General features: G+C 37.4%; 1 protein-coding gene across 3 annotated transcripts in view; it reads right to left on the minus strand.

Annotated features, from left to right (window-relative positions):
- The window catches only part of ERCC6 (ERCC excision repair 6, chromatin remodeling factor), an 89895-nt gene that overhangs the window by 37245 nt on the left and 27521 nt on the right, over nucleotides 1-25129 (minus strand). For all 3 annotated transcript variants that reach the window (XM_037056683.1, XM_037056681.1, XM_037056682.1), the window contains exons 6-8: nucleotides 16217-16345; nucleotides 11450-11608; nucleotides 3758-3893 (exon numbers count right to left, since the gene is read on the minus strand). In XM_037056683.1, coding sequence (XP_036912578.1) covers nucleotides 3758-3893; nucleotides 11450-11608; nucleotides 16217-16345 — 424 coding nt within the window. The remainder of the gene's footprint in view (nucleotides 1-3757; nucleotides 3894-11449; nucleotides 11609-16216; nucleotides 16346-25129) is intronic.

Consider the following 25129-nt stretch of genomic DNA (forward strand, 5'->3'; position numbering starts at 1 on the left):
CTCTCCCCACAGAAACTTTAATATTCTATTTCATTGCTTCCATTTGGGACCAAATATGTCTGGACAGAAGGGAAAAAGGTCTATCCATGAATAAGCATGAACACTTTTGATGTATTTATAGGGAATCAACAAGAAATGCTAAAACATCTTACGTTTCCCAACCACTGAGATAAGGAAGTCCATAATAGAGTTTGTTTCTAATATATAAGGTTTGTCCAGGAGGTATCCAGCCATGTAATATGAAAAACTGAGACATTTATTGAAGACACAAAATACAAAAAACACTGTACATAGGGCAATGACACCTCAGTCCCCTTCAAAGTAGGCACCTTTTTTCATGGTTGCTGGGTATTTATTTGATAATTCTCAATTATTCTGTCAAAGAGAATATTAACAAAGACAATATAAGATAAAACAATGAGAGAGGTGGGAAGCTACTGTCAAAGGCTATTTAGGGAAGAAAAAGGATAGATGTGCTCCATTCAGAAACTGTTTGATCATTTAATATGCTCTCTAAATGCAAACATTTCAAAATTTTATGTCATACTGCCTATAAAAATCATTAGGAAATAATCTATTTGAATGATAAACAGAACAATTCTGGCACTGTTACTCTTTGAAGTATTTTTAAAGAGAATTTCTCTCCTTCCCTATTTCCCCAGCACTGAATGTTCATATGCCAGAGCACCACTATCACATTTAGACAGGAGAGCCAGTGGGCACAGAAAACTCCACGTGGAGAGGAGGAGTCTCAGTGAATAGGATGGAAACAAGGTCAGACAATAGATGCTAGGTTATAGACCAGACCAGCATTGATGGAATATTTGAAATATGATTAAGAAACATAAGTGCTATTGCAATTTAACACACTTATAAGCTAACAGATGTGCATGGGATGGCAAAGATCTGTATTTATAAGTATAATACAGGGACAGAGCAGAGGGAGCTTGAATCCAGAAGCCACAGTTCTGACCTTGGAAGTCTTACTAACAAGGTCTCTGCCAGGAATTAACACATTTGATGTGTCATCATCACAAAGAGTAAAATATTAGCATTAATAACAAATAATAAACTGTATATTTAAGTCAAGATGTATGGTTTGAAAGATGCAAGAGAACATCATTTTGATCTTTTGTTTGACAACTTGTATCTTTAGAGATCTAAGCTATTTTACAACAAAAAAGGAATAGAAAGAGTTAAGGGTCAGGAAAAACAAAAGTCTACTGCTTTTCCTCAAAAGCTAAGCAAGAAACTTCAAGTCCTTGGTGAACTGTAAAGCACTGAAAAAATTATGAACAATCATATGTATGCATGTGTCCATGTATACAAAACAATCTCAGAAAGCGGCATCACTGCAAACAGAAGTGAAATATCTACTCTTCTCTCAAGTTTTGCCCTTGAACAACGAAGCCAGCCTTACCAAGAAACAATGACCAGTGTCAATTCTATTTCCAGTATGAGTCAATGCATTTTATTCACATGAATGTAGTTCTTCAGGTTGTAATTACAGAGAAAATGCAGGTGAGACATGATTCAGGTGAAGGTGAGAAATATATATATTTCAATAGCCCAAAGAAAAATAAAAGGATAAAAATGACCATATGAAAAAATTGCCTTTTAAAGACAAACATCAACTAAAAAATCCTCCTCCAGAATTTTGTAATACAAAATATGAAGAGATGTCAATAGACTATGGAAGTGAGAAAAAGGAATAAAAATGTTTACAAAGCTGGTAACAGGATGGTTACTGTTAGGAACTGCCCTGCCTGGTTTTACAAGCTGTAGCCACACCCATGGCTAAGGCTGAGTGAGCAACCTCCAGACCATAAGCCACTAAGGAGACAAAGCTTATCTCCCTGGCAGGAGCACTGCTTCTGCTCCTTTCACTTCATCCATAACCGGCCCCCAATGCTTGATCAGTTAGCCAATGATGGGTAAGAGTCCCCAAGGGGGGAAAGACCTAACACAGGCATGATCACGTGGAGGCCCCAAGGAAGGACTTGGGGGGGGGGGGTACAGCAAAAGGGAGGAACAGACCTTCACCCCTCAGCTTTGACATAGCCTGAGTCCTCATTCTGTCTGGTCTCCTAATCTCTTGGCTGCCTTACTTCCCCTGCCTGATTTAAGCCTGAGACAATGCCTTAAGCCTGAAACAATGCTGGTGGTGGGTCCCCTAGGGCAATCAAGCCTAAGAAACAATATGTAAAATCCTGTGAAACATGTTTTGTTTAGAATGCTCTCAATTAAATAAGGGTCCAAGCAAAAAGTGAGTTTGTTCCTCAAAGTTTTATAGCTCTTTGGCTATCTGACCTTGACTCAAAATAGGCCCTCAGAGTTCTTTGTATGTTATCCATTTTTTGATCCTTACTGCCTGATAATGATTAATGAGCCTTACCTGTATTCCTGTGCAAAATGAACCCAATAAAAGCCCATTGAGGGAAAGGCCCTTGGCCCTTCTCCTTTGAGAGATTGGATACCTTTTCTCCCCAAACAGACCATGTCTTGGTAGACTTATTCTCATCCATGGCCAGGGGGCCTCCCCACAGGCTACAATTTATTCTGACTAAAAAAAAAAACAATCCAAACTGTTATTTCCATGCTTCTAAAAAATCACCTTTTTAATCACAGCATTATATTTTAACTCAGTTTGTTTTCCACTTATAACTTAAAATGCAAGGCAAAGTCAGGTGGTTTTAATGACAGCTAGTACAAGATTCTGTCTCACCAAACTTGAGTTACCAAACTATAGATATTCCTGATTCACTTCTGTCAAAAGTTCAGCTTACTCATAATAACAAACAAGATGGGAATTTGGAAAGAAGGGGTATTGGCAAAATCACAGAAACACTGGAGCTTAGTGGCTCATGTATCTAACTCAGCAAGGCCAACCTTCACTAGCTCTTTCACAGGGTGCACAAGCGCTTATTCAAAGCTCCAAAGACTCAGGGAAAAAAGAGCCCATCATAAATTGCCACTTCTTGTCAATGAAACAACCTGCAAACCCATGGTGAAAATGTAATTACTATTTATTCAGCAAACATTTATAGGGTACTTGGGATACAAACATGAGGAAGACACAGTCCCTACTCTACAGAGCTTACAGATCATGAGACAGATGAGAATAAAAAAGCATAATACAACATATCTATGCTACCCATAGGAGCACAGATAAACCTCCTTTTAGATAATATGGCTAAAACTATGAATAAGTGAGGAAATAAAACTATCAAAACACAGTGATAATGCTTATATAATGATCAAGGATTCAAAAAACAAAAGACAACTTAACTAAAAAGCAACAATGGAAACCTTTAAATTTTCAAAATGGCAGGTCATTCCTTTGTTCATGAAAAAGCATATCAACAAATGCATTACCAGTTATCATAACATTGGGTGAACATGTGACCATTGTTAAAGTCACATGTACCTACTTTCCTAAAACTGTTTAGAACTGTTAATGCCCCCAATCCAGCCAGTTAACTGTCCCACAGGTCCCTGATTTATGGTCCCACTTGTGCTCTCAGGCTGTGCACACTGCCTGTGCCCAGTCATTTCCCTGAACAGCAAACATGTCTCAACACTACTAAGGACTATCAAATACAGAATCCAAATTAAATCTGTAACAAGTTTGAATGCATGAAAAGAAACACAACAACAGACATCTGAGAAATCCATGAATCAAAGAAAAAACAAGTATGTAAAATGGAAGGCTTCAGGACAAAACAAACAAAAATGTACTGAAGTGCTATAATGTTACCTTTTTGTGGGTAGAGGAGCCGGTTTCATGTAGAACTGCCACTCTGAACAGAGGCCACCACGTGTGAAATTCCTTCACCCACTGATGCATCACTGTTGTTGGACAGACGATTATAGTCGGACCCAAACCCTGAAACCTGTATCCAAATATCCAATAAGAAAATACAGCCATAAATGACAGTCTATGAATGATCAAATGCCAAAAAGCAAAAAAGAAACAAAAACTTTACAGTTTTAAAAAGAAAATCCTACTATAGAAATTTACTCATATTTTCCTTATAGAAAAAGCTATTGTGAAAGTTCTATGATCCCATTTATCAATTAGTGAATGCAGGTATTAAAACACAAGCTAATACATTAAAAAGGTAACATCTAAAGTAAAAGAATTTCAAACAAAAATTATGTAATAAAAACTTTTTTCCTCCTTTATTCCCAATTAGTGAAGGTTATTACCCAATGTATCCTAAACTAAGTCCACATAAGAGTATCTCCCATTTGTTTGACTCTAAAGTCTACCAAGTTTTCACCCATAGAATTTCAACCAATCTCACAGCCCTGTGAAATAAGCAGGAGAGAAATGCTCCAGTGTTTGGAGCCCAAAAGGTTGATGTGTCCAATGTAGTATGGTTACCAGTTTGGCAATGCCTACAAATCATTCTTCTGAAAGCTGCAGAGTGTTCCTCTACAACATCACACTGCTCACTCCTCTGCATGGTAAAGAACAAGTAGAGGAACATCACAGCCTCATTTCTAGCAACAAGCCCATGCCAGTCAACTGCAGCCTTCTTTGTTCTTGCAGAAAACAGCTGAGCACTACATAGCAAGAGCCTTAACAATAGTCACATGTTCGCCCAGCAAGCCCAAAGAAACACTTATGCACCGAAACATACACTACAGCATTATTTGCACCGTGGAAAAAGTGGGCCTATTTTCCCTATTGATTTCCTATTTCTACTTAAACACCCACAAGTAAGAGAAAGGTCGAATAAACCATCCCATTCTTTAATATAGCATAGGCTAGTGGTTAGGAGCACTTCCTGGGTCTGAATCCCAGTTCTGTACATACTAACTCTGTGATTGTGGGCACATTATTTAATCTCTCTGAACCTCAATTTTTCATCTTAAAGTAGGGACAACAATATACTGATCATATAGGGTTATATAAAGATTAAATCAGTTAATATCTATAAAGTGCTTATAATACTCCACAGTAAAGGGCTTGTTAAATAAGATGGACTATCACATAACCATTAGTATTCCTTTTGAAGAATATTTAAAAACCAGGAAAATGTTCACAGTTAAGTCTTTCAAAACACAAAATTATTTATGGAATCACCACAATTCACTTATGCATAGGTAGTAAACAGATTGGTCATGACCACTTTCTCAACATGTCTTTCTCCTATTTCTCCTTCCTAACAGAACCATAAGTTGTGCAGGTACCCGCTCTTCCTTCCCAGGATGTACTTGATGGGTCTCTATTCACTGTCTAGCTATAGCGAAGAGGGGAGAAGCAGGAATCCTGGTTCCTCCACAGACTGTCAGCACATACCATTCCCCTGGCAATGCTTACCAGTCTACCAAGGAGCCTGAGAAGACTGGCATACTCAGTATACGGAGGGACTAAGAGCAGTCTCCCGCCCTTATATGTGGTTTTGCTTTCCTTGCTTTCAGTCTGAAAATAAATGGAAAGTTCCAGAAATAAACAATTTATAAGTTTTAAGTTGCATGCTGCTATGAGTAGTGTGATGAAATCTCACTCAGTCTGGCTTATCTATGAATCACTGCTTTGTCCATTGTATACACAGTGTATATACTCCCCACCCATTAATCACTTAGTAGCCATCTGGGTTAGCAGATCAACTGTCACGGTATTTCAGGACTTGAGTTCAAGTAACACTTGTAGTAGCCTACACAATGCTTATGTCATTCATCTCACTTGATCCCATCATGTACACACTGCACCACCTTACATCATTACAAAAAAAAGAAGGGTGAGTACAGTTACAATAAGGTATTTTGAGTGAGAGGCCACATTCACGTAACTTTTATTAGAATATACTGTTGTAATTATTTTATTATTAATTATTATTAATTGCTTACTGGGCCTAATTTATAAGTTAAACTTTATCACAGGTATGTACTATATAAGGTTCAGTACTATCCAAGCTTCCAGGCATCCTGTGGAGTCTTGGAACATAATCTCCTCTGATGAGGAGGGATTACTGTACCTTCCAGGTTTAAAGGACAGTTCTCTCTATTGGTCTCTCCTGTTGCTTGTGAATAAGGAAACAGCCCAAAGGCCACTGAGCAGCTGGGCTACAGTGCAAGAAGATCTTATGACTACAAGGAGAACTGGCCTTAGGGGAAAATTTAAGTACCTGGGTCCCTGATGATCACGCTGTGTGTATAGCCCACTCCTGTGGCTTCTAGGTTTATCACACATATTGGTAACGTTTAACCTCATTTGAGAAGAGGTTTTATTTAATTACAGTCAAAATATCCTGATGCATTGTACATCGTAAGTACCAGACTCAATCTATACCATCCTGCCCTCCCCTTCCCTACTTACAATGAAACAAGTGTCCCTTCTCTTGTCTGAAACCAATCGCTCAGGCTTGCTGTGAGCCTGTGCCCCACTGAAGCAATGCTCCCATTACTGTGGCTGCTTCATCCAAGTGCGTAAGATGAATATTAAGCACGTCAAACTAACTATGGGAATCTCTTTAACACTAGACTCACTCAACTCCTGCTACAAGAAGCAGCTGGGAGCCAAGACTATTTGAGGACACTGCAGACCCAAACGGCCCATCTCTCCCTCATTCTGAAACAGTCACTGGCATTTTCAAACTGTCATTCTTCCACTCCCCACCTTCTTTTGTCCAACACAGATGTTGACTATCTGAAGTTAGATACACACTGCACATTACCTCCTCCATGTTATCTCAATTCCCACAGTTTCAATTACTCTCTCTATACTAACAATGCCAAATCTAGGTCTCCAGACCAGCCCAGGCCTCTTTCCTGAACAAAGTACCATATACTGGGAAGTCTAACTGCTGGCTGACATCTCCACTTATATGTCCCCATGGTGTCATCATCCCCCACCTTGCCCTCCTCCCATGTTTCCTAATCCAAACAAAAGAACTGTCAACTATTCTCCAGGTGCCCAAATTGGAAATCCTGGCCTCATCCTTGGTCAGCCCCTCTTGTTCTCCACCATATCCAACCATCTATAGAGTTCCTATAACATCTGACTCCTAAATCCCTCTCAAAGCCACCCTGTCTCTCTACCTACATTGTTGATACTCCAGTTCTGGCCACTACCATCTCCTATGTGGATTATTACTCATTCTAGCATGATCACTTCAAAAAGTAAAATCTGAATGCTTCATCCCTTTGCTTTAAAAGCCTTTTAATGCTTGCCTGTTGTTCCTGGGATAGTTTTAACACTGTAACCTGGCCTATGAGCCCATGAGGATCTGACCTCTGTTCATCTACCTCTTCAGCATTCCCTCTCACGGTCCCCATCCCTACACTTGCCCCTGAGGTCCAGCACTCTACCTGCCAGTACTGTCTTCAGTTACTACAATGAGCATAACCCTGATCTCTCACCCTTTGCCTTGTCCCTTCTTACCCTTTATCCTAGCTACTATTCTATCTGTCCTTCAAACATCAGCTTCTTCTATAGCATCTCCCCTGTCCTTTTCTCTCCAGGAAGGGTAAGGATCCTTCCTCAGTGTATCCACACTAATTACAACCCCACAGAAACCCTACTGTTTCTCCTATTGTATTGTGTATTCAGAGCCTTTCTAATCTCCTCGAAGGTAGAGACAGTTTCTTCAAATGATCCCAATGCCTAAACCACAGGAGGTAATTAATGAATACTGGTTTTAATAAATGAAAATATTTTCAGAAGACTGGAATACACTGAAATGTTCAAAGAGATTAATTTCTGAATTGGGGGATCATGAGTGATTTTTATTTTCTTGCTATATCTCAATAAATGATATCTAAACTTAAAAATATATATAAATTACAGTAAATCGCACAGGGTTTGAAATATTTTTAAAAATCTTCTGCAAAACTGAAAATAGGTTCTAGTTCTAATAGAAAAACAAGCTGTAATTTAAATGAGGCTTACTCTTATATCCAATGTGACAAAATGCCTTCACCTACTCCTAAATCCCTTGAACCTCCAGCTACAGTCAGTGGCCCTGCCTCTTGCTCTGCAGAAATGGCTGAGATTGCAGAATCCAGAGGCTGCAACAGACTGACATTTCCTGCAGAATTCCCCAAAATTTCTCTGCTTCTAACCAAGACAGGTCCCGTGCAGGCTTCCTAGGGAGAGTGTGACTCTACCCTGGCACCTTCTAAGATAATATTCCTTTTTAAAAGGATAAATACACCAGCATTATTCTCCAAAGGAAACAAAAGAGTTATCATCAATATGTACTTAGTAGGGATTAGGAAATGATCAAAACCTGTCTAAAATAGTCAAACACAAACTCACTTTCAAACAAGCATAAATACACACACGTGCTTTTTTAAAAGGTTATACAGCCTTTTTTTTCCTTTTTATAACATGCTTTCTGCAAACTGCTACAATGATGACTCACATTTTGTCATTTAAAGCCAGTATTTTATTCTGGCCGAACACCTATCTGGCATTATTATGCCCTTTAATTTCTGCCATTTTCCCATTACTAGGAGACGATGGAGGTTTCAGGCTAAGTAGACACCTAGGAGCAGACACACATTGTTCCTGAACCACAGAAGGGGCATCAAATCCATTAACAGTCACATCAACTATACCACCCTTTTCAAACCCTAAACACTAGTAAGATGACCATTAGAAATGGCTAAATGTAGTAGAGTGATTAGAGAATCAATTACCAAACTGGCTACAATTCCTTTCATTTTTCATTATCACTGTTTCCAACTAATGAATTTAGGGCAAGACAATAATCCCAGGGTCAAATATTTCAACCTGCAGGAAGGAAATCTGCTATTCATAGCCTAGAGCTTTCCAGAAATTACAAAGTAAAACATTTACCTTGGAATGTTTATTAACTTTTTTAGGCCACTTATTTGTAATTAGGAATTTACTAAATGATATCCAAGACTTTAATGTATTAACAAAAGTTTGAAAGGTAAATAATTTGTTTCTGCTCATGAAATTTGGGGATGGGGCAGTCTATCACAATATCAACAGCAAAGTAAAAATAAAATAGTATGTATACTAGGAACTGGGAACACAACAACCCGGATATATTTTTAATAATTGCATGCAATATGCATGTCCTTCTTAAAAATACACATACAAAACACATTTTAAAAAAACCCAAAATTTCTTTCACCATGAAGTTTCTTCTTGGTATCCCAGAAAATGACCCTATTTTAATAATCATAGACCTTCAAATTGCAACACTAAGACCATGTCAAATTAAGGCCCACAATCTACAGCTTGTAAGGGTTCAGAAGAAATGTACACAGCCAATGAAGTAATGCCGACGACTCATAGCACTTGACAATTTGATTTTATTTGAACTTCACTTGACTATTCATCTGACTTTCTTTAGGACATAAACAAAAAAGAAAACTCCGAATTCATTTAGTTTCTGAGGAGGACATGTTATAATACTGCTAAACAATTTTTTCTGGCATACAAAGTGGAGGGGACACCTCAGTATACCTCTCTCCATAAAAAGCCCAGTTGTTTTCATGATATATAAATATAACCACAGTCTAGGCAGTCACTTCTACTATTTTAATGAAGACAATCTAGGCTACATTCCAACATGCCACACTATTTTATTATGGAAAAACAGAATATGAGCATCAACAGTTGTTGCTCATTTTTAGCCCTGACTTCACTTCTAGTAAGATTGTCACTACTCAAGAGAGCACATTTTAATTTTTAGATCAAAATTACACTGCAGGGATGACTTTAGGTTTCCTAGGTCCAAAGTACTAAATTCCACACAAGTTTCATGGCAATAGAAAAAGAAAGGAAGAAAAGACAAGGGAAATAAGAAACTCCCAGAAATCATTTCAGGAAAAGTAAAACAGTGGTAGAAAACATGTGGGACAGCTCAGGGCATTCTACTTATTAAAAAAAAAAATGAGTAGAGTTACAGAGTCAAGCTTACCCAAGAGCTTATGTAGGACAGAAAAATCATTTTTATAAATATAAGCTAATAAATGGCAGTCATAGAAAAGAAAACATGAAATGCACATCTTCATCTTGACTTTTCCCTTAGGCTGAAATGATTCCACGCATATCCAGGTAAAGTGTAATAGAATTCTAAGATTTGAAGAAAAATCTCTGCTTCAATGCCACCCGCTTGTAATAATAACAACAAAATATTTAATACATATTTTAAAATTTCCAAATGTCTTTTCCCTTTCCTGCATTTATATAAATATTTCTAAAATATTCTAAAACTTTAAATACGCCTCATGAGAAGTGTTCATCTGCTAAATTAATACCAGAGTAAGGGATTAAAAGCAAGCACCAAACTCTGAAAATTAAAATGAAAAGTTCTTCATTCAATAGTTTGTGATTTGTATTTAGGTCTTAACTAACCATCTGTCTGCTGGTGAACCAGATTACATACAACACAGGAACCTCCTACAGTCGCTGACTTCAGGCACACTGATACTATTTTGAAGGTGTCTCCAAATCCTATTATCTAGAGAGTGCCTGAGGTTTCTACAACATAACCATCTGGTAAATATCTTGCTGTTACTCCTTAGAAAAACCTATTGGAATCTAAGAAGCTCTCAAATTAACTAGGTTCAAGATTAAATAACCCACATAATTTACCCAGAATTATTTTTACCAATACTGAATCACATAAATTTACAGCTTAAATATGGAAACAGTCACTGAACTGATTATAAGATAAAGTATTTCTGTCCAACCATGCTGAGCTAACAGTTTCAAATGTTTCATCTTTCAGAATACTATAGCTTTAATAGTTTATTTAAATTCCTAAAGAGAATAAAAGCTAAAATCTCAACATAGTTTTCTATCATTTTAGGATTTTAGACAGTCATTGAGGTTTTGGCCTTAGAATTCATATAAAATTGTTAAAGACTTGGAGAGGAGATAGAAAACATAGTGAGCAGATAAGTAACTTCATTAAAAAGAAATCACTCTACAAATGCTCTCATGCATACTGATTATAAAAGAAATTCAGGAGAATGGCTTCTCCAAACCTCCAACTTTCCCCACAAATAGACTTGGTACTTACTATGTTTACCTGGTGTCCTGCCAAAACAAATATTTTAATATGAAATTTAATAAATGGAACTAAACATATCATTTCTAATTTAAAATTCCATATTGTGTAAACTATTGATATTAACATAATTGAGTTTGTAAACAATCCATTTGTAGAAGCTAACCTTAGACAACCGTATTGACCCAAAACATCTAGTGGGGCTCATCTGCAAAATGAAGGCTCAATGCCTGGAATTCATTAAAAGTGTTACATGTTTAATTTCTCCTGCCCTACAGCTCCATTGTCTCGTAAAAATTTTCCTTTGATGTCCCCCACTAAAAGAATTAAAGGAATATTGTAATTGAAATGTCATCAATAATTCACAAGACCCTCTTCCACAGCAATACATCTGATGAAATATTAATTGAGCTCCACAGACTGACAGTCTGCAGTGGAGCACTTGCCTGTAATTTGAACCACGAGTTCTGATCTTGCTGTAGCTCAGACCTGCCAAGAAGGCAATTATCTGGATGGTCTTGCCCAATCCCATTTCGTCTCCCAGAATTCCTCCTGCCTGCTGGCAGTGCAATTCCCACAGCCACCTAACACCTGTCTGCTGGTACCTACAACAACGAACACCAAGAAGAAAAAGAAAATGGCAAATGGTGAATGATACAGATCATAACAGAAAGTACTCATGAATTAATCATTTCACTAAGTTCTAGTAACAGTCAGAGGAACATGCCGGATGTGTGTTTTACATAAGTATTATATTTATAAGGTCATACATTTTTGATTACCTAGGCATAAAAAGCACATTTTTTTCTTTACAGAATGTTAACACATTTCTAATTAAACTGACAGGGAAATTAGTGAGTATTTTATTTATTTTCCAATATTAAAAATAGCTTGGTAAACAAGCATAAACTTACTATCTTTTATTCATCATCTTTCTGGAAAATATCTTAAATATTTTTAGTTTTTTAAGTTCTAATAATTTTTCTATGATAAAAATAGGCATGAACAACATCACAAAGTAAGACAGAGAAAGCCACAATTTACAGCATATACTGGTGAGAAGTCACTTGGTAATCGTATCACTTTTTATAAAAAATTAAATTTTAAGGCCATAAACAAGTCTGAATAATAGAGCTCACAAAATTAATACATAAAAGATGATTCTGTCATATTACTAGCAGATGTAAAAAGAACAATTGTTTTCTTTTACTCAACAATACAAAAGGACTTTTTGATATTTTAAAGAACTCGATTCACAGACTTTTTCATAGCTACAAAAACATCTGAGCTATTAAAATTTATAAGTAAAGAGTACAGACCAAAGAGAATAATATAGTCCCCTCTTTAAAAACAAGTTGGTATTTTTCTTTCTCAATGGCATGTTTCATCTACAATCTAAAGATGAAGTTTAAAAAAGAAATACGGCAAAAAATTTCTGGAAGGGGTGAAAGATTTAACATCACAGAATGGTATAAAGATTATATGCCAAGTTAAAAAAAAACAAACAAACTAAAGCAAAACACACCCGAGTTGAAAAAAAACAATGAAATCCAAAGGATTTTTTTTCAAGGAAAATGCCAAGACTAAGGCCCCCACCTCAAAAGAAAACAATTTTACTGTGTTACTTCCCAAATGTTTATGTATTTGGCACATAGTATGTCTACCTAAAACCTCACTATGAACTTGATTTAACAATTTTACTTAATCTTTTTTGAGTAAATATGTTACAATTAACCTTCCCCCAGTATTCTGCAAGTCAATTCCAAAAATCTGACTCTAACTGTTGCCACAATTATCTATCATGTAAGAACTCTGAAGGATAATTTTGCTGTTTGAACCCTGGAAAAACAAGATTACAAATCAAAACACAGTATGTGCAATATGGATCGCAAGTCCCATTAACATGTTTCACACAACCAGAGAATAATGGCAACCACTTAAGAAGCCTACTGTCAGGGAGGCACCAGGCCATGTGGCTTAGATACAGTCTCAAAACCACCACCCAGGGAGATGAGCAGCCCATTTTACAGTTAGGAAATGAAGGCACAGAGAGGTTAAGTAACTTGCCAAACATCACGCTGATGAGAAAAAATGAACAAACCAGACTGAAATCCAGAACCTCAGATTCCAAACCACTTTAGAGATAATCTTAACCAGTGGTTCTCAAGGAGGGGAATGTATTGCTCCCTAGGGGACATCTGGCACTACCTGGAATCATTTCTAGTTGTTGCAAGCTGGGAAAGTGCCATTGTTTCCTAGTGGTAAAAATGAAGATGCTGGTCAACATCCTACAATGCAAAGGAATGGTGCCAATGACAAAGAATTATTCACAGCCCAAAATATAAGTTGTGTTGAAGGTGAGAAATTCAGATCTAGGAAAAAAGCTGGTTGAGAACTGGCTAAAATACACTACTCCCAATTTTGGAAAAAGACATATTCAAAAAAGCCTTCCCCAAAAAACTGATGTATAGCAGTCCCCCTCCTTACCTGTGGTTTCACTTTCCAGTTTCAATTACTTGCAGTCAATCATAGCCCAAAAATATTAAATAGAAAATTCCAGAAATAAACAATTCGTACGTTTTAAATCAGCACACCATTCTAATTAGCATGATGAAATCTAAGGTCTTGACACTCCCTTCTTCCAGGGACATAAATCATCCCTTTGTCCAGTGTATACACACTATAAATGCTCCCCTCCCACTGGTCACTTAGCTCCCTCAGTTACCACATCTACTACTGAGAAATATCTCACAGTACTTGTGTCAGGTCACCCTTATTCTACTTAATAATGGCCCCTAAGCACAAGAGTAGTGAGGCTGGCAATTCAGATGTGCCAAAGAGAAGACAAAAGGTAAAAGTTTGGTACTATTCAGTTTCAGGCTTCTACTTAGGGACTTTAGGGCGGGTTAAACATTTTTATGAACTACTGTACAACAGCAAAGAAATTATTATGCATTGCTTCTCCCTTGAGACCAAAACATCACAAAATAACCACAGATAATTTGTATATTTTGGCAGTGTCACACTAATCCAACATTGCACTTACTAGTGTGGCTAAAAGTTAAGTCAAAAGAGTGAGGTTTGTCATTCAATTGCTCAATTATACAGATGAATGCATTTGCTGGGCCAACTTTCAAAACAATCTCAAAAGTTAAACATGATCTTGCAGAAAATAGCATTTAAATAGATAATTGTACCTTCTGACTCCCTTGTGTACAATACCCTGTTAATTTAATTCCACAGAGTGCAGTAAATACAGTAAAAATATATATCTATAGTTTAAGACTAAATTGGCCTACCTAAAATTTAATCATAAAAGAAAAACAGACAATCCTATCACTTTTCTCACATAGCAGAAGAAACAGAATGGAAGAAGTTTTACAACATTTATGAAATATTTAAATCGTGTTTTTTTGACAAAAACAAAATATTTTCCAGGAATGTGCAATTAAGACAAATCAAAAAACTAACAACTATGTGTTTAAATTAACTACATTAAGGTTAATAGTCAAATCACTGAATCATACATAGTCTTGGTAGGCAGAGTTTAGTTGTACTAACTGTGAAATTTTTTTTGCTAGAAAATGTCACATTTATTTAAAAAATGTACATTCAACTTGAGTCTTGAAGATATGTGCCAAATCATTTACTATACATGCATAAGTATCTTGTCTTTGACAAATCAATTTCATCTGTAATTGGGGTATTCCTTTTGCTAGTACAACACTGATATTATCTAGCCTGTTACAAATAAGCAGTTGCTTTAGAGAAGAAAGCTAAGATGAAAAGAATTACAAATAAATATATTTATTTACCTTTCCATAGTTAATGTTCATTTGGGAAAAGCAATGAACAAAGTAGCTACCTCTCTAAGCTGTATCTATAAAAATTACTAGAGAGTCAGATTTTAATTTCTTTACAGTTCCTCCATCCAGTTTGGCAACCTGACCAAGACATTTCACATCTTTAAGACTCAGGTTTTCTATATGTTTGGTGGGTTAAAATAACTCTCCCCATACTTGTTTTCTTCCCCCTACTCAAGAAAAATGAAAAGTATAAATAAAAACTCTTTGAGCCCTGGCTGGTATGGCTCAGTGGATTGAATGCCGGCCTGAGAATTAAAGGGTCCCCAGTCCCATTCCTATCGAGGGCACGTGCCTGGGTTGCAGGCCAGGTCTCCAGTAGGGGGCGTGTGAGAGGCAACCACACATTGATGTTTCTCTCCCTCTCTTTCTTCCCCCCTCCCTCTCTATAAAATAAATAAATAGAACCTTAAAAAAAGAAAACTCTTTGAGATGAAATATAAAAAGCATGCTTTTGAAATAGATATCTTGCAAAAGTTTAAAGCATGGCGGGCAGATACATCTATGAACAAGAGTAAACATAACTATCTTGAAGAAGGAAGTTTGCATCCTCCACCCAACTACCAAGTGATGACACAACACAAAAAGAAGTTATTTAATGGTTTAACTTCCTATATGCATCTAAGAAGCCTTCCTAAAGTACCTTGTTAAGTAAGCCCTATGAGTGATGGCTTTTAAATACATTGCCTCAGTATTTACATTCATCACAGGAGACTTGCCCAGATCTTACAGTCTTTAGGCATGCATCTCTCATGCAGCATCTGGTTATCTATAGCACTGAGGCCACCCCACATATGAAACACAGTCAGTCTCAAATAGCAACTGAATCCTGAAGGTGTTTGCCTACATCGTCTTTTTGGACATTAGAACATAGACACAAAATATTTATATATACATTCAGTCAGCTCAGTATTCACCCTTAGGTACAATATAGGACACTCAGAAAATAATCTAAACAGTAGAAAACCTCTTAATATTGATTTTAATATACAACTCCTCTTAATTAATCTGATTAAAAAACTTAGAAGTTTGGTTCCTTAAAATTGCTAAGAACAAAAAAGTAACTCAATGTTAATGGCTTTTAAATACATTGCTTTTAGTCTGCTAAGGTAGGTCCATATAGATTCATCAGTTTACAAACATACCCAATGTGCACTTTAGTCAATTTATTATCATCTAATTTTAATGGAACAGCGTGTAGCTAAAATTTCATTTGACAGTATCTGCATTTTCAATAAACTGCTGCAAGTACCTAAGGGCCCATAGGTAACTACTATGTAATTCCTAAAATATTAATCAGCACACAATGGCTTGATGACAGAGATAAAGGAAAAAACACATGGCACATACTTAAAAAGCTTTTTGAACAGAAAACCTGGTATTTTAAAACCTTCATCAAATTCGGCATCACTTTCCTCAGAATCATCTTCAAGCTTCGGAAACTTATCTTTGTCCTGCAGTCTCTGTTTATTCCACCTCCTACCATGAAAATAAAAATCATATTACCATTATTTTGATTATAAGACGAACTAAAATAAATAGTTCTAGATAATGCACAGGAAAAAATCAGGCAAATTAGAATAATCTTGTAGCTTTCTGCTGTCATCATTGCCCAAAACACCAATATTCAAAGAAGAAAAACAACTAATTCTTTTTTCCTTCCTTCTCAATTCAATTCTATTTAATTATTATAGCTGCACTAGAAATAGTTTCGTAAGGTCCCATTTCATTAGCAAAACTACTTGCTCCTCTCTGGCATACACAAAGGGAAAATTTCTCTTCTAGTTCCTAAGATATATGAACTTAATTCAGTGAAAATTTCAATATAAGAAGTATCACCAAAATGGCAATATAAAAAATAGATTTTATTTATAATTACTTTCTGTGATAAAAATGTGCTAGTAATTGTATAAAACAGCATAGTATCTTGAACATAAAGCAAATTTTTGGTCAAAATTACTATATATCTCATTCACATATTGATTACTTAATTGGAGCAGGGCATTAATAATAAGCAAAATAGAGACAAACTCATACAGAGCAGGATGAGAGCTATGGGGGACTGTTGGAGGGGTGGGTCAGGGTATAGGCATAGAGCAAAAAAAGAGAAAAAAACTCATGGGCACAGACAATAGTGTGGTGAATGCAGAGGGGAGTGGTGGTGTGGAGAGAGATGGAAGAGGGTAAACAGGGGATACATGGTGATGAAAGGAGACTTGACTTGGGATGGTAAACACACAATATAGTGTACACATGATGTGTTGTGAATTGTGCAGCTGAAACCTGTATAATTTTGTTAATCAGCATCACCCCAATAAATTCAATAAAAAGGAGAAAAACCAATACAAAAGTACTAATAACTATACCACTGAGAAAAAGTATGTTCACTAAAATCTAAGTTACAAATTTAGTAATATGATGCTTTTCACATATAAAATAAAATGAGTATTTATATTTCAGAAGGGTAATGCCAAGTATGCGTAAAAGAAAAAATGTCGAAATATCTAAAAGTCTTAGCAATACACTAAGGTTGTTGGGAAGGGGCAGCCATTTAGCCATTCTAAGTCTGTATTCATGTAACTATAACAGACACTGGTGTCATGAGTTAAAAAAAAAATCAACACCCTCACACTCTATTCACCTCCAAAATGGATGACTTTTTTCAATATGCATGCAAGTGACATTTTGAATTTCACAAAATGGTGTAAATTAATGAAAGCAATATAAATAAATGCATTTGAAGTAAAAAGCTAACAGGAAGCAAATGAGAACAGCAACATATATAAAAAGGCATTTACCTGCCACTTATTACGCAAGAGTAATAAAGAACACATGAAGAAAGTTAAAGCAGAAAATGGAAGGATAACCCAAGCTGTTTACAGTGGCTTTTCCATATGAATGCCTTGTCCTGGCCCATGCTTCAGATTTTCCTAAATTCTCTCAAAAAAAGCAGCACCTGGCCTCAGCAAGCCCTCTTGCTAAGTGGCCCCAGGCCTGGCACTAGCAGCACCTGGCTTTGGTTCATTGCTTAGCCTCACCTGTTCACCTCTAACCCAGAACAAGTAGCAGCCACCTGTAGACTGCTTTGTAAATTACACTGTGTGATCCAGGACAGAACACAGGGGGTGGCTGACCTTGCATGTGCCAACAGCAATCAAAGCTCAACTACAAAAGGAGGGTGTACATAGTCCCCACAGTGGGTGCACCTCAAGTACTCGGGTTGGGTTACATGGGAGGCCATGCCACTGGCCCCTACAGGACACTTACTACATTAGGCAATACTACCAAGCCTGGGAAATGTAGCAGCCCTACCTAGCACACAGAAACAAACACAGGCTGCCAAAATGAGGAGACAAAGAAACATGGCCCAAATGAAAGAACAGAACAAAACTCCAGAATAAGAACTAAACAAAATGAAGACAAGCAAGATACTAGATGCAAAGCTCAAAACATTGATGATAAGAATGCTCAAGGAACATATTAAAGGCTTCCACAGGAAAACATAAAAAAGAGCGAATCAGAAACAAAGAATACACTAATTAAAATAAAGAACAATTAAGGGAATCAACAGTAGACTGGATAAAGCTGAGAGTCAAATCAGTGATTTAAAATATAAGAAAGCAAAAAACACCCAATCAGAACAGCATGAAGAAAAGAGAATCCAAAAAAAATGAGGATAGCCCTGGCTTGTGTAGCTCAGTGGATTGAGCGTGGGCCTGTGAAGCAAAGGGTCGCTGGTTCCATTCCCAGTTAGGGGACATGCCTGGGTTGCAGGCCAAGTCCCCAGTAGGGGGCACATGAGAGGCAAACACACACTGATGTTTCTCTTTCTTTCTCCCTTCCTTCCCTTCTCTCTAAAACTAAATAAATAAAATCTTTTAAAAAAAGAAACGAGGATAGTGTAAGGAGGCTCTGGGACAACTTCAAGCAAACCAACATTTCATGTCATGGGAGTCCCAGAAGGAGAAGAGAGAGCACAAGAGATTGGAAACCTACTGTATTTTCAGACCATAAGATGCACCTAGGTTTCAGAGAAGGAAAACAGGAAAAAAAATTGAAGCAAAAAATGTACTAAAATTGCACGTCTTACAATCCAAAAAAATGTATTATTTGAAAAAATGACAGAAAACTTCCCTAACATGGTTAAAAAAACAGACAGTCAAGTCCAGGATGTGCAGACAATCCCAAACAAGATAATACAAAGAGACCCACCCTAAGACACACCCTAATTAAAATGCCAAAGTTTAAAGACAAAGAATCTTAAAAGCAGCAAGAGAAAAGCAGCTATCTACAAGGGAGCTCACACAGGACTATCAGCTGATTTCTCAAAAGAAACTCTACAGGTTAGAAGGAGTTGGCAAGAAATATTCAAAGGGATGAAAAGCAAGGACCTACCACCAAGATTACTGTACCCAGCAAAGAAATCACTTAGAATTGAAGGACAGATAAAGAGCTTCCCAGACAAGAAGAAGGTAAAAGACTACATCACCACCAAACCAGCACTGTATGAAATGTTCAAGGGTCTTCTTTAAGAAGATCAAAAACATGAACAATAAAATGGCAAAAAAATACACATCTTTAACAACTGAATCTAAAAACAAAATTTTAAAAAAGCAGAAGAGAAATGGAATCATAGACACAAAGAACATTTTGTTGGTTGCCAGATGGGAAGGCATCGGCAGGATGGGTGAAAAAGGTGAAGGGTTTAAGAAGTACAAATTGGTGGTTACAGAATAGCCATAGGGATGTAAAGTACAGCATAAGGAATAGAGTAGCCAAAGACCACATATGCATGGCCCATGGATATGAACGACAGTGTGAGGACTGCCCAAGGGATAAGGGAGATGGTTTGGATGGAGGGGGGCAAATGTGGAAAAACTGGGACAAATATAATAAGATAATCAATAAAATATAATTTAAAAAATAAAAAGGAAGCAGAAAAAAGAACATGGAAGGATAACAGCGCATACATTCCCGGGGTTACAGGAATGGTGTATTTTCCAGTACCAATTACCAAACCAGCACAGAGGCCAAAAAGAATGACAGGCAACCCCATCCAGATTGTTGCTTAAAGCACATCCTCTGATAAATCTCTGCCTTAATGAAATTTCAATTCCTCAAAGTAACAAAAAGGAAGGGTTAGCTGAAGCTGAACTGTAACCAGTAAGGAAGAACCAGCTGGTGATGTGAAACTGCCTCCCAGGGCACTAAGAAAACCTACAAATCAGCACTGCTGGTAATTCTAGAGAAGAACAGCAAGTGGAAGAGGCAGTAAATAGTCAAGCGTAAGGAAATAGCTATCATATAAGGTTTAATATGATAGTCTTTTCATGTAAAAAAAAACAACCAGACCTTTTGTGCTTGTAAAAGAAATCTCTTCCTATCTTCTATTTGTATTTTCCTTCCTTAAAATCATTTCCATGCAATTGACAAAATGAAGTACCTCTATGTGGTGATATTAAGTCTCTACTATTCTTCTGAGTTTCACATCATCTAGAAATTTATTTACAAGCAATGGCATATAACAGTGGTTCTCAACCAGGGGCAAACTGACTATCTTATGCTGCCCCTTCCTTTGCCGCCAGGGTCATTTAACAGTGCCTGCAGATATTATTTGGTTGTTACAATTGCTGGGGGAGGGGAGATATCCGACTAGCATCTAGCCAGTTGAGGCCAGGGATGCTGCTAAGCATCCTACAATGTACAGGACAGTCCTCTACAACAAAATGTTATGATTTCAAATGTCAATAGTGCCAAGGATGAGGAACCCTGGTGCACAGGTATTCCTTACTAGTGAAACAAACATTTATACATTTCCCTGATATGCATGTGTGGGTGTGTGTCTGTGTGTGTGGGTGTGTGTGTATGGATTCTTGCTACTCACTATCTGGAATTTAGCAAGCAAGCAAATTCAGATGAGATGTTCCTCAGTATCCAAACCTATTATCAGAGCTCAGAACCAAACATCTGCATAACAAAAGATACTTCTATTTAGCAAATTTGTGGACCATACAAAATTTGAGGGGAAATCACAAAAAACCTATTATAGCCTCTTAAGATAATTTTGTAAGAAGAAAAAGAAAAACACCAGAAGTTACTGGCTTTAGAAGTACAGCACAACAGGTCATTAACTATTTTACATATAAGAAGATCACATAATAAACTTCATTGACAGATAATGATTATTTCCTCAGTCATAGCCAGGAATTCTCTATGGCTGTTAAATTTCTCACCCCATCACTCAATATCAAGGGGATTTCAGCTTCCTCCTCCTCCTCCTCCCCCCTCCCTCCTAAAATACAAGCATCATGTCCCCACAGAACACACAGCAACTGGGAAGCCCCATGAGCCATTACAGAAATGACTGCATCCCAGCATTTTCCACTTTACAAAGAAAGATGAAAAGAAACAATCATTTATTCAGTCTGGCTAAGGAATAACTAAAGGTGGTAAGGAAAAATCATTATTGCCTATAATTATTTGTATCACTGTGAAGACAAATCACTCCAGGAGAGCCACATGCATATTTTTAAAGACAGAAAATACCAGCTATAAACCCCATGCATATGTGACTCAGGCTAAGAGATTCTTCTTTACATAAAGCAGCAATTTCTCATGTGGTCTATAGCCAGAACAGACCTGACCATCTAACTAGTGCCACCAAAGCACAGCAGCACCAAATGCTAGCTGACAAGTACAAGGTACCACTGCACAGGTGGAAGAGAGCCAGATTCTGAGAGAAACGGGGTGGGCTTTTCCCATTCTATATGCCATCAAGGATCGAGTGCTCTTTTTAGAGTGCTTGACCCACTTCTCCTACAGCCTGAAGCTGAGTGATGTGTCTGGCCAGCAGATGTCAGGGGGGATTCTGTGCTATGAAAAAGTTGAGTTGCACAAATGTAGTAAGCATAGGCCAAAACATAAAATCTGGGACTCAGGCAGTCTAGAATCAAATCCTGACTGTGGTTTATTAGCTCCTTAGCTCACTGCAAGGAAATTAACCTCTTTAGCATCTAAGTTACCTTAACTGTGAGATGGAGAGAATATTGTCTTTCCCCTTCACTAGATTTGGGAGAGGATTAAATGAAGTGTCACACTTAATAGCATAAGCCTAAAATAAAATAAGTGCTAAATGAATTAACATGCTATTATAATCAATACATAATGCTACCTACATGTGCAAAACCCTCACACAACCCTGAGGCAGGAGCTGTTACCATCTTCACTTACAGAGGGGAAAACAAAGGCAACACATGGCCAAGTACAATACCATGTGATAATGCAGAGTGCCACAAAGTTTGACAGAACTCCTTGAATGTGTATATTTGAACTAAAAACTACAATAGTTTACCAAATGAATGCTAGTAAGTACATTACTATGAATAACATGATCACCATGAATAAAGACATTTAGCCATCACAGGGTACCTGCTGGAATACTAGTGTGTAATACTTACCAGATTTGTAAACAGTGAACTGTCATGAAGTATGTCCATCTTTTATATAATGTAACAAAAAAAGGACACAGAAAGACTTAAAATTAGCTGATGGTGGAAAAATAAGATCCAGGCCCAAGTAATCTGAAATCTTAAAAATTAGAAATGGCTCCAAAATGTCTAAATCTGTTAACTTCAATAAATAAGCTAGATAACTGGTTTAAAGTGGAAAGAGGCAGTAAGCAGTCTAATATTTATATTTCTGGAAAAGAATTAACTTTTTTTCTGTTTCCTATGCTCTCATTTAAAAAAACCCACACATGTTATAGTCACAGCTGCAGCCACATAAAACCAAGTGGGCATGGTGTTTCTGGCAGTGTCTCTAACTCCTCATACAACTACCAGAGTCAGCCCATTGCTGACTCCACTGGTAGCCACTTAGAAGAGAACCTAGTAATAAACATAAACTGCAATTCCAATCACATGCAGGCAGAGAAAACACTCCCTTACCTCCCTACATTCATGCAAGAATGAGAGCCTGGCTCAGGCTGTGGGGCCTGGGGCTGACACTACAATACAATAACAATCTATCAGAAGTAACTTGGACCCAGGGCCAGACAGCAAGCAACATGACACCGCATAACCAGTTGATACAGCACCAGGAACAATAAATACTTCCTCCAGTTGTAACCTACTGAGGTTCCCGGTCAATGAAACACCAATAATGCACCTGAGAGCTAGCTGCCATCACTTACAGTTAACTTATTTTCAAAAGAAAATTTCTAGCATGTTAGGGATGTTCAGGCAGAAAAGTACACCTAGATGGCATTATGTTATACCTTGTGGCTTCCTCATGTCTCTGCATCTGCATTCCTGCACTGTCCCCAACCTCCCTCCCTCCAACACACACATCCACACACTCCACGGATCCTACAGACATCTGCCCAGCAGTGCCTCCAGCAAAGACAGCCTCTTCTGACCAACCAGTTAGCCATTCTGTCCTCTAGGTTCCCTCCCAGTCCTGGGGAACTTTGGGCACATTTGTTATCTCTACTAGAACACTCACCAAGTCTGGCATCTTTTGAAATCCTTATCTGCCTACCTCTAAGAGTGGGAGCCACTTAAGATTAGAGACTGTCTCAGTCATTTTTATATTCCTAGAGATTAGTATAGTAAGTGCCCACCTCACCACAGACACTCAAAAAATGCTGACTGCCAAAAAAAATGAATGAATGAATGAGGTTAAGAATTGGGCCAAGGATAAAGAAAACATCATAGAATGGGAAGCATGGCTTGAAAATGGTCAAAGTGAACCAGAAATGGATGAAGAAACTTCCAGTTCTATCTCATTTACAGCCTACCTCCTGGTGCATTTCTTACTCCTACAAATATGACTTTAAGGTACTACTCCTGGCTGTAGCCACAAGATAAACAGGCTTAAGGTCCACTACAAAGAGTCAGCCATGGCGAACAGCAACTGCAAAGTCAAAGAAATTGTTAATTTAGAATTTTATAACAAAAGAAATTTATATTGAATATAAAAATGTTGTAAGTTATCTTCAAGTCCAGAGTTCTGTTTTCTGGGTTTCCCAATGGATTCACTTTGCAAGTGGGTTTTGCATACCAGCTGACAGGAAGAACCATAAACCCCAAGTTAGGGTCCAAACTTCCCCAGGACCAGCCAGAAAGGTTGGGCAAAAGATTAAACTTTTTATGAAGGAATTTGTTTTCTGATAGAGGAAAAAAGATGTCTGACTAGCCCTAAAGTAAAATATCTTTACTTCAGTAAAAAGGAAATAGTGTTTTTGATGTTCCCACCTTCATCTTTTTAATCCATACATATAAGTCACAGCTGCAAGCAAATAAAATTAGTGCATTACTCACTTGTTGGGGGTGGTCTAACTCCTACAGTCCCTCAGTCTCCAGTGACAGTCACCAGAGGAGAACCCAGCCAAAAACACAGATTTAAGATATCCACTGAGAGTGAAATCTGGATGTAGGCAGAGAGTTGCATTATATGTCTGTAACAGGTAGATATGCTTTACTGATTTAAGAGAAATAGGAAGGGGGAGAAGGGGGGAGTGGGGGAAGAGAGAGAGAGAGAAACATCAATGTGAGAAAGAAATCTCGATTTATGCCCCAAACAGGGATTGAACTGCAACCTTTGGTGCAAGATACAATGTTCTAACCAACTGGGCCACCCAACCAGGGCAGAGAGATCTGAACTTTAAAAAACATCATTTAGGGGTGGAGGTGAAAGAGGGTATTAAGGTGGGTAAATGGTAGTGGAAAAATACAATAAAAGTATATTAAATAAATGAAAAGTTAAAACATCATTTAACAATTGCTGCATTTGCATCCTTGACCACAAAATGAGCCAAATACTAGGTTCTAATAGAACTAAACACAATCACATATGTATTACACCCTTTGGAAACTCTTTTCTTTTTTTAACACAACATACATGTAAGATGGTCCTATAATTATTGGCAGATTACCCAAAAAAGGTAAAATTAAGAAATTTTGGTTGCCCTGGCTGGTGTAGCTCAATGGATTGAGCACGGGCCTGTGAACCAAAGAACCGCAGTTCAATTCCCAGTCAGGGCACATGCCTGGGTTGCAGGCCAGTTCCCAGCAGGGGATTCACGAGAGGCAACCATACATTGATATTTCTCTCCCTCTCTCCTTCCCTTCCCCTTTAAAGATAAATAAATAAAATCTTTAAATTTTTTTTTACTTAATTGGAGTCTTAAAGACTAAAGAACATCATGCTACCCCATCCCTAATACCAGCCAAAATTTAGATTATTATGGACCACTCTGGGCAT

The sequence above is a fragment of the Sturnira hondurensis genome, unplaced genomic scaffold (genome assembly GCF_014824575.4).
Source record: "Sturnira hondurensis isolate 20B ecotype Veracruz unplaced genomic scaffold, ASM1482457v3 Scaffold0009125, whole genome shotgun sequence".
NCBI classification, from domain to species: domain Eukaryota; kingdom Metazoa; phylum Chordata; class Mammalia; order Chiroptera; family Phyllostomidae; genus Sturnira; species Sturnira hondurensis.